Here is an 11,131-nt window from a genome sequence, read left to right on the forward strand (position 1 = left end):
TGACACTGTCTAAGGAGAGATAGAGAGCAAAGAAAAAAGAACTAAGAGTTCAAGAAGAAACCCAGGCAACTACAGTGAACTGATTTTCACTATGTATGCCAAGACAAACAGATGGGTTAAAAAAAGTCTTTCCAATAAACAGTGTTGGAACAACTGGAATCCTTCGAGCAAAAGAATAAATTTGGATCTCTATCCTATACTATAAATAGAAATTAATTCCAAGTGGATCAGAAACCTAAATTGCAAATTATTATGACCTTAGATTAGGTAATGGATTATTAGATCTGATACATAAAGGTACAATAAAGTTAAAAATAGATAAACTGGACTTCAACTAAGTAAAAAAAAATGCCTCACAGATCAATGATAAGAAAGTGGCCAAGCACAATAGTGCATGCCAATTATCCTAGCTTCTTGGGAGGCAAGGACAAAGAGTTAGTGAGATCCTATCTCAAAAATAAACTTGGGCCAGGCATCTTGCCTGTAATCCTTATTATTCAGGACATTGAGATCTAAAGGATCTTGGTTTCAAGGTAGCCCATGTAGAAAAGTCCATTAGATTCTTATCTCCAAACCAATCAGTAGAAAGCCAGGCTGACGGTGTATCTCAAGGACAACTCCAAACTTCCCACAACTGACGGGAAAAAAAACTAGGTATAAATGTAGTGACCCATACCTAATATCTCATCCTAGCTATGCAAGAGATAAAAGCATGCTGGCCTAATGCAAAAACTAAAAACAAAACAAAACAAAATACCTACCGACTACAATCACAGATCAAGTAGAAGAAGCAGAAAAATGATTCCCTATGAAAAATTAGTCCTGAGCTGGGCGTGGTGGCTCATGCCTATGGAGGCTGAGATCTAAGGATCACGGTTCAAAGTCAGCCCAGACACTAAAGTCCATGAGACTCCGTGTACAATTAACCACTAGAAAGAGCAGAAGTGGAGCTGTGGCTCAAGGTGGTAGGGTGGTAGCCTTGAGCTGAAGAGCTCAGAGTTCAAGCCCCATGACCAACAAAAAAAGAAAGAAAATTAGTCAATCCTAACTCAATAAAGCTGTTAATAGAATAACTACTATCCACAGACACATTAACATCATCAGTTAGTAAATGGGAAAATGGAGATAATTCAGAAAAGCAACAAAATAGCCAGTAAACATGTTTGTAAAAGCTTTAACCAGCTAGGTGCTGGTGGCTCATGCATTTAATCCTAGCTACTCAGGAGGCTAAGATCTGAGGATCGTTGTTTGAGGTCAGCAAGGAAAGAAATGTCTGTGAAAGTTATCTCCTCAGAAAACTACTCAGAAAAAGGCTCAAGTGGTACCCTTGAGCAAAGATCAGCTCAGGGACAGAGCCCAGGCCTTGAATTTAAACCCCAGGACCAGCAAAAAAAAAAGAGAGACAGAGAAAGAGAAGAGTGTTTCTGAAATTCTGAAATGGTATAAGGTTTTTGGAAACTTATTCAATGATGTATCACAACCATTAAAATATTCATTGTTATTGATACAACGAATAATTCCATCTAGGGGTCTATCCTATGTGAGTAATGACAAATACAGTAATTAATAAATGAGAAGTTTTGTAACATAGTAGCTTTAAAATGGAGAAGTCATTAAGTGGCAATAAAGTGAAAAAATTGAAAAAGAACACATGCTTTTCAAAGAATGTATTTTGAAACTATAAGAAGCAAGCTGCAAAACTGAACTGAGTAATCCTAAACTTTTAAGCACACAAAATGTTAGTGCAAAGGAAAAAAAACTCGAAAAGAAAATTTACTGATAGTAACAGCAGTGAATTCCTATATGCACTCCATATTACTTTTATAGCCTAAAATTAGGAAGAAAGAAACTTTATTGACAGTAGTATAATGATGGTGAATAATCAGAGAAAGCAAATCTTGTGGTGCTAAAGAGAATTTGAAAGGAGATCACTAGTTTCAAATGCTATGTCGGCGAGTTTGACATTAGTTCTAGACTAAAACAGGTTCGTTAATGAAACTTTATCTAAATCCCCCAAAAGAATCCATTTATCAGCAAGAACATCATGGTTACCCTCAGTCCTCATTTCACAAGACTGTTTCCCCTCTTGGGTAGGTGGTAGAGGACAGACTTAACTGAAATCAAACTGAGAGAACTAATAAATCTGCTATGATCCTAAGGGAAGAGCAAGCAGTTTAAATCACTAAGACTTCAGACCTACTTCATGTCCATTTTTGCTTGGATAATGTAAAGAGTAAGGTAACGCAAGTACATTAAACAATGCATGGAACTAAACTAAGAAGAAAGGAGATATCAGGATCCAAAACACAGTAAGAGATTAAGGAACAGTTCTAAATCCAAGAAAAAACTTCAATATAAGTAAGTGTAAGATAATATAAAATCTAATCAATAATGAACACTGGATTTCTTTGCTTCTTTTTAGGCAGTATTAGGATTGGAATTCAGGGCCTTGGTATGCAGACACTTGATCACTTGAGTTATTCTGTAGAGGCTCATTTTTGCCTGAGCTAGCCCAGACCTCAATCCTTCTATTTACGCCTCCTGCACAGCTGGAATGGCAAGCATGTATCACCAAGTTCAGGTTACTGGTTAAACTCATTTGCTCAGACTGGCCTTGAACCATGATTCTCCTAACGCTGGTCTTCTGTATAGAATACTATATTTGTTTTATTGTTGTTGTTATTGTTGGGTTTCCCAGCCCTGGATCTTGTGCGCAGGGCTTGAGCACTGTCCTTGGACACTTTGTGATCAAGGCTAGCACTCTGCCACGTGAGCCACCGCATCACTTCTGGCTTTTTCTGAGTATGTGATACTGAGGAATTGAACCCAGGGCTTCATGCATACTAGGCGAGCACTCTATCACTATGCTCCTGGCCCACTATATTTGTTTTGAGGTGAAAAAAGTATTCTACAACTGGATAGTGATGTTTGTCTAACATTTAAAGGTACTAAAACCACTAAATTTTTCACTTTTAAAATTAATTTTATTACTTGAAATTTAACTAATAAAATATAATCTCTATATATTACAATTTTGCATATATTAAACATTGTATAAGATATATTGACTTGGGGGCCGGGAGTTTGGCCTAGTGGTTAAAGTGCTTGCCTAGCATGCATGAAGACCCGGGTTCGATTCCTCGGTACCACATACATAGAAAAAAGCCAGAAGTGGTGCTGAGGCTCAAGTGGTAGAGCTCTAGCCTTGAGAAAGTCCAAGAACAGTGCTCAGGCCCTGAGCTCAAGCCCAGGACTGGCAAAAAAAAAAAAAGATATATTGACTTGGGCCCGGAGTTTGGCCTAGCAGTAGAGTGCTTGCCTAGCATGCACGAAGACTCAGGTTCAATTCCTCGGGACCACATACATAGAAAAAAGCTGGAAATGGTGCTGAGGCTCAAGTGGTAGAGCTCTAGCTTTGAGAAAGTCCAAGGACAGTGCTAAGGCCCTGAGATCAAGCCCAAAAACAGATATATTGACTTATATTTAAGTGTCACTACAATTTGAAGCCAGCCTGGGCAGGAAAGATTGTTTTACTCTTATTTTCTTTTTCTTCTTCTCCTTCTCCTTCTCCTCCTCTTCCTCCTCCTTCTTTTTCTTCTTTTGTGGGTCATAGGACTTGAATTCAGCCTGGGCGCTGTCCCTGAGCTCTTCAGCTCAAGGCTACTGCTCTACCCCTGGGCCTGGGTATTGTCCCTGAGCTCTTCAGCTCAAGGCTACTACCCTACCCTTGAGCCACAGCCCTACTTCCCATTTTCTAGAGGTTAATTGGAGATAAGAGTCTCAGGTTCTTTTGTGCCCAAGCTGGCTTTGAATCTTGAACCTCAGATCTCAGCCTCCTGAGTAGCTAGGATTACAAGTGTGAGCCACCACACCTGGCTTATACTCTTATTTTCAACTAATCAGCAAAAAGCAAGAAATGGAGCTGTGACCCAAGTCAGAGTACTAGTCTAGAGCAAAAAGCTAAAGAACAGTACCCAGACCCGAAGTTCCAAGCCCACAATACTCATACACACACACACACAGGCACACACACACACAAGATATGATAGCAATATATATTTAATACTTGTTAGATCCTATTAGAGGATTCATAATACTGCCAAGTAGATACAATATACTCTGAATTACTAAAAATATAAAATTCTAGAAAAATGAAGTACTGACTGATCATCCCTTCAAGTCTCATTTACTGAATGCTTCCTTGCTTCTTTGGTGCCAGTCTGCATAACAGTTAGCCCTCACAGGGCTTCCAGTTAAGGAAGGAGCTTGACATCAAACAAATATTACCCAAATAAATTAAAGAAATGCAATGAAGACCATAAAGAAAAACGTAAGATTTCATGACAAACTATAACAAGTAGGTCTGATTTTGACAGGAAACTAGGAAACAGCCTCTTTCATGAAATTATATTTAATCTGAAACTATGAAAATTAATGACTTTGTAGGTGAGGAGGGAGGGTGGGATCCATGCACACATGGCCCCATAATCCTCCTGGGAGAGTAGAAGAGAAGCCACTCAAAAATTTCAGAAGAGAAATAACCCGATCATTTTGTGTTAAAGAAGTATACCCCAGGTCCCTCTGTGAAAAGGGATTTAAGAACAAGAGATTGAATGAGGAGACAAGTTAGGAGGCCCAGACAGTGATGGTACAGACTAGAAGAATAAGGGTAGAAAGATAAGGAAGACATTTTCAAGGTCTATCTTACAGATGTCCACTTACTCTCTTTACTAACACAAATTCACCCATTCACTTTGTTCTAGTAAAAGAAAAGCTTACATAGTAAGGATTCTAGACACATTAGCATCAGTCCAGTATCAAACAACATACTATAAACACTTCAAGCTACTTCTAGGAGCTCTGAAGTCTTTTCATATAATTTAGTAGTACTTGAACTTAAATCCTTCGAAGCCTCCAGCAAAACAATTTCTTACTGTCATGAATTCAGAGTGGGAAAGGAAGCCAGAGCAGAAGGAGCAGAGGAAAACCTCACTGTGATGAATTCAGGTAATACTTGGTGTCCTCACTTCCTCCCAAAAGCCTGTCCTTGGGAAAACCAAGCTGGGAGAGAAATTCTGCCAACTGCTGGGCATGTGCTTTATATTAAATCTTTGGTTAAACATACACGTAGAAAGAAATGTGTACGTAGCATTCCAAACTATTCATAACCATGTGTCTCCTTAAACTACATTCCAGAGACTGGCACAGAACGAGGCTGTGATGGCTACTGCATAATTTTCAAAGAATGAATGAATAACTTGCCTGTTATAAAGAGAGAGCAGTTGTGTGTTATGTACATATGCAGTCTTTTTCCTCTTAAAACTATGCTACTCCCATGGTAAATACCACTTGAAATTCACAGTGTGTCAGATAAACCAACTGTGTTATGTAGCCTCCTACCAACTCAAGACATGAGACCATGACATCAAAGGAGATGTTCTATTCTGTTCCCCCAGAGTAGACTGGAGCAAATAAAAGAATGAATGATGGCCGGGAGCATAGCCTAGTGGTAGAGTGTTCACCTAGCATATACAAAGCCCTGGGTTTGATTCCTTGGTACCACAGACACAGAAAAAACCAGAAGCAGTGCTGTGGCTCAGGTGGCAGGGTACTAGTCCTGAGCAAAAATTGTCTAAGGACAGTGTCCAGTCCCTGAGTGCATGCCCCAGGACTGGCAAAAATAAAAGGATAAATTTTGATCACTAGCAACTTTGTGTTTGACAACATGCTTGGAAAGTAGTCTTATTCTCTTTTTATTAAGAGAGTGAAAATTAAATGCTGACTTAAAATGCAAAACACAAACAAGATGTTAACTTTAAGCTCTATCTGTGCTATCAGCTTCTCTGAGGTTGTGACTTTATTATAAGCTTATACAATGACAGGTCTATTCCTCTGGGCCCCATGTTATTGCTCAGCTCTACATTTGCTCTTCATGGTAGAGTTGATCTTCTTTCCATTCTGTCCTCTCTACCTGCTGTACCTTGTACATACCTCTATCATACAATGACCTATTTATGGCCGGCACTCTTCCAGGCTGTAAATATCTATATGCTTGGTGCTCCCAGCACTTCACTCTGGGCCTGGCATATGATGGTCAAATGACTGTGGGACAAAATGAACACCAAATCTCATCCATCCAACCTGCACTATCATAAATGTTAACAACTCTGCAATTTAATGCCACTTCAGACAATTCTCCACATATAGCCCCTATTTCAAGAACAGAAGGAGATTTTTTAGGTGATATACTGATTTGAAGGTGTCCATGAAAACCAGTTTTAAGAATAAGTAATACTGTTTGCTACTCAGGCCTAAGTTTACATACATGGCTTATTCTAGGATGAACTGGAATATGGACTAGAAAGGGCTTTTTGCCATCCTCAAAATTCATGTTCTATAAGAAAAATTACAATCAGTGACATGTCACCCTATCCGTTTTGTTGCTGATTACGCACATTAAATGCCATTTTTACAAATGGTCCTCCTTATCATGAAAAAAGGAAAGATACCTTTGCCAAGGGCAGAGGGACTCCATGGGTTATATTTGTCATCCTGGAATAAATTATTTAGTACCACTTAAACCCTAAAAGCTTTAAGCCACCCTTCTTGTGGTTTATGGCACTGTCTTTTACGTTTACAGCTTCCTGACTGTAAAGCAACAATTTAATTCCATGGTGCAAAGTCAATGAAATTTAAGTTTACTTTTGGAACTGACTATTTCCAGCAAACTCAAAAATGAACTCTTCTTAACTTTAAAGAAGCATTAACAAGGAGGTACATTTCCAGAACACTGACATACATTATTTTTGCTGGACATAAAGCAAAGCAATTGCCTTATCATGGAATCAGCAGCATGCCCAGGGTCACCTGATCTCTAACTAGATCCAACATGACAAACTCTGTCAGGGGCCTACATTTTGTATACCAGATCACCCTGGAAACTCAAGAAGCTGTGAAGGTAGTCATGAGAGATGGCCGAAAGGAATTTTTTGTTGTTGTAAATGGGTGACCGGGCTTGAACTCTGGGCCTGGGCACTGTTCCTGAGCTCTTCAGCTCAAGGGTACTACCCTACCCCTTGAGCCACAGCCCCACTTCCTCTTCTTTAGTGATTAATTGGAAATAAGAGTCTCCTTCTTTAGTGCCTGGGCTGGCTTTGAACCATGATTCTCAGATCTCAGCCTCCTGAGTAGCTAGGATTACAGACCCGTGGTGCCCGGCTGCCAAAAAGATTTTTAAATGTATTCTGTTGTTACCCTAGAGGGTTTGTTTTTTTAATCAACTAAGAATGTTTTCATCTTAAATTATATTCCAAATTTGCGTAGGAGTGTCTGGTACTTCCTGTGTTAATTTAAGTAGGTGATAAGGGTTCAGTGATTTTTATTGAGAGATGAGAGCTGATGTTGTTTAAAACGGATCAGTCTGGGGCCAGGAGGTTGGCCTAGTGGTACAGTGCTCGGCACCATACATGAAGCCCTGGGTTCAGTTCCTTCGTACCACATACATAGAAAAAAGCCAGAAGTGGTGCTATGGCTCAAGTGGCAGAGCACTAGTCTTGAGAAAACCCAAGGATAGTGCCCAGACCCTAAATCCAACTCCCAGGACTGGCAAAAAAAAAAAAAAAGTCGGATTAATTGACTATATTGAGTTTAACAACATCAATAATAATGTATTGAGTCTAATAATAAAATATTTGAGATTTATATATATTCATCTATATACACATGTGTATATATAGATGGATATATATATGTATGTATATATATATATTAGATAAATAGAGAGAGATGTATGTATATCAATGGAGGAATCTATATGCTGCAGCCTCTTCCCCAAGGGAACTAAACAAACCAGAAAAGGCAATCATAATAATAACCACCACCATCATTCCCTACAGCGACTACTGAGCCTGGGCTCATTAGTCTGGCCTGGGACCTGGAAATGGACAGGAGGTGTTGGGTGAACCTGAGGCCGTGGAGACAACAGCTCCCAAGTGCCCTGGATCCATCTGCCCTTCACTGGCCTTCCTTGCACCTGTCATTCAAGGACTTGGCTCCCTTCTAACCACCCAGCAGCTCCAAAAGATAAATAAACATGTAAAAGCCCAGAAGGAAACGTGTAACAGCTTGTTAGTCAGCAGACAATCGGGATCCCCACTCCAACACACACACACACACACACACACACACACACACACACACACACACACACACACACACACACAGCGCGCCCCCAAGGACAAGAGGATAGCTCCACAGCCGCTCACGCCAGGCCCGGGAGAAGCAAGAGGAAGGCCGGCCTCCTGGCGACGCGGAGATGCTCAGGCGCCGCCCGCTCCTCCCTGGCGGCGGCGGCGGTCCAGCAGCTCCCGCTCCCCGCCGGGAAGGCGGCCTCCGGTGCGTTCAGCATCCCTCCTCCTCTCCTCGTCTGCCCGCGCCCCTACCTACCACCAACCTTAGGCGTGCGGATGTGCTCCATGGCGGGCCCTGGGCTGCAGGGTCCGGGGCCGGCGCCGCCTCACGCACCTGCGCGCCTGTGCGGCGAGCAGGGAGGAGTGCGGGGAGGGGGCTTCGCACCCCGGGGGTGGGCGGGGCCGCCGGCCTGGCTCCTCCTCCAGGTGCGCCGCCCTGCGTGGAGGGGACCCCCGGCGCCTGCGCAGTCCTGGGGCGTGCGGCTGCCGCTCTGGGGCCTCCGCGCACCTGCCCGCCCCTTTCCCCCTGCTTGTCTGGTGGGGTCTTTGGAGTCAGAACCTTTAGCTTGTGGAGAGGGGGTTCCTGAAAGCCGGGCCTGGTGCTGGAGCCCAAGAGCTTGGAAAGAGCCTGGGAGACTCAGGAGACCCTGTTTTAAAAATATATAAAGTATAAAAGGGGTGCAGCCAGCACAATACTGTGGGACACAATGAGGGCTTTGTGTGGGGTGTGGCTGCTGGGAGGAGAGGAGCGGAGGAGGGGGTGAATGCGCACTGCGCCACGCCCTGTCTGGCCTCCTTCCAGGGCGTCCCAGGATAGGTGGGATTTCGGGGTGAGGCCAGGGAAAGACGCCCTGTGCAACCCTTGCACTGGGACCGGTGGGCTCGGGCTGTATCTCATCCGGCATAGTGTTTGGGACAAGATGGACATGATAGAAACAGTGTTTGGCCTCCAAGTACGTGTGCTGGTAACTCAGGCATGTCACATCAACCTGCCACTTCACTGCTGGAACTCTGGCAGTACACGTTTTTTCTCTTGGCACTCCTTTGGGAACACATTTGTTGTCTCTACCTGCGTCAAACTAAACTAAACTGGAATCGACAGCTACAAAGCATTGGTTTTGAGGTAGCAAAAATCCAAGAGAAGAAAATCTTCCACTTCTTTTCCTGTCCACCATAATTAATATTTCATTGTATTATATAGAGTTCTTGGGAAAATGGCTGTTCAGTTTTTCGTAGCTTCCAGTTCCTTATCACTGGGTTATAACTCAGACTGGCCTTTCTCCTGATTTATAAAGTGAGAATGAGGCCTGCTCCGATTATCTCAAGGCTAGTTTCCATTTCTAAATTCCACTTGGTATAAGAATCTTTGTACCTCTCTTGAGGAGGGGGAAATATGCATTCTGAATAGGATAGTGATCCTATCCAGGTGTGATGGTACATGTCTGTAACCTCAGCACTAGGGAAGCAGAGGCAGGAGAGCCACAAATTCTGTACTCTTTTTTTTGGTTATGAATTTTTACTTAATACACCAATACTACATACATTTTGCACAATTGTTTAGCTTTTTTTTTTTTTTGGTCAGTCGTGGGGCTTGAACTCTGGGCCTGGGGGCTCAATGCTACCTCCTTAGCTCTGGAGCCACAGCACCCACTTCTGGTTTTCTAGTGGTTAGTTGGAGATAAGAGTCTCAAGGTCTTTAGTGCCCAGGCTGGCTTTGAACCACAATTCTCAGATCTCAGCCTTCTGAGTAGTGCCAGCCACCATGCCCGGATTTGTTTTGGCTTTTTTGTCTTTAAGTAGTTGTACAAAGTAGTTGCCATTCAACAAAACAGTTCCTCCTTTTTCTTCCTCCCTTTCCCTCCCCCCCTCCTCCTCCTGTTCCTCCTCCTGTTCCTCCTGTCCTTCTTCTTCTTTCCTCACACACAATTGAATATAAGGATTACTAATATAGATTAATAAAACCATTAATTGGCAGGTTCAAGGATGTGAGTGAATAATTTATGTAGCCTAACAGAAAAAAAATCACTGATTTTAAAATACATTTTATGAGCTAGGCACCAGTGGTTCACAACTGTAATCCTAACTACTCAAGAGGATAAGATCTGAGGATCAGGAACCAAACCCAGTCAGAATAGGAAAATCTTTAAACGCTTATTTCCAAATAATCGCCCAAAAGAGCCAGAAGTAGAGCTGTGGCTCAAATGGATTCAAATGGGTTTCTTGAGCAAAAGAAGCTGAGGGACAGTGCCCAGGCCCTGAGTTCAAGCCCTAGGACCAGCACGCACGCACGCACGCGCACACACACGAACATACATTCTATGTTAATAAGAACTATAAAATTAGTGTTAGGTTAAAGCAAATTAAAGAATATAGTCATTAAGATAAATTATTATAGAATAAGATGGAAATAAAAATGGGGAAAGATGTTTCTAAAAGATGAATTTGGATTCAATCTAATAGAATTCTGAAGAGTCTTTGTCATCTTGTCTTCAAGCCCCACAATTACAGAAGTCATGTTACAGAGTGACCTTCATTAGCCACACTGAATTCTCCACCTAGCCCCTAAGCTTCCCCTATCCACCACTTGGCAGAGCAGAAGAGATTTCAGAAAGAAAAATAAACAGCAAATATGAGAACAAAAAGGTACTTCGGGTATTTTGGTTATATTATTGAAATGGCTAACTATTCACTTAAACAACAGGAAGAGCAAAATAAGTATGCAGATAGTACAATTTGTTAAGTGTTGGTCATCGTGGAACTATCTGAGAGGTGCTGAGAGACTAAAGAGAAACTCATATGAGAAAGATACTAAAGTCTGTGATGGATATGGCTGACACCAAGCCAAGGAAAAGGCCACATGAGACAGTAACAACGGTAACCAAGCAGATGGAAATGCTCAAAGAAGACTCAAGAAGAAAGACCGGCTTCCTGCCTTTTCATAT

At 42.0% G+C, this 11,131-nt stretch overlaps 1 protein-coding gene across 2 annotated transcripts in view; it reads right to left on the reverse strand.

The window, feature by feature from the left end:
- The window catches only part of Mtmr7 (myotubularin related protein 7), an 81,401-nt gene extending 72,850 nt beyond the window's left edge, over positions 1-8,551 (reverse strand). Inside the window, exon 1 of one of the 2 annotated variants that reach the window (XM_090354005.1) lies at positions 8,453-8,551. In XM_090354005.1, coding sequence (XP_090210131.1) covers positions 8,453-8,476 — 24 coding nt within the window. In that variant the 5' untranslated portion in view covers positions 8,477-8,551. Of the gene's footprint in view, positions 1-5,991; positions 6,062-8,452 lie in introns of those variants that run through there. The other variant, XM_090354006.1, reaches the window with a different exon arrangement.
- Between the last annotated feature and the right edge of the window lie 2,580 nt (positions 8,552-11,131).

This window comes from Megascapheus bottae, chromosome 20 (genome assembly GCF_031878675.1).
Source record: "Megascapheus bottae isolate mThoBot1 chromosome 20, mThoBot2.hap1, whole genome shotgun sequence".
Lineage (NCBI taxonomy): Eukaryota > Metazoa > Chordata > Mammalia > Rodentia > Geomyidae > Megascapheus > Megascapheus bottae.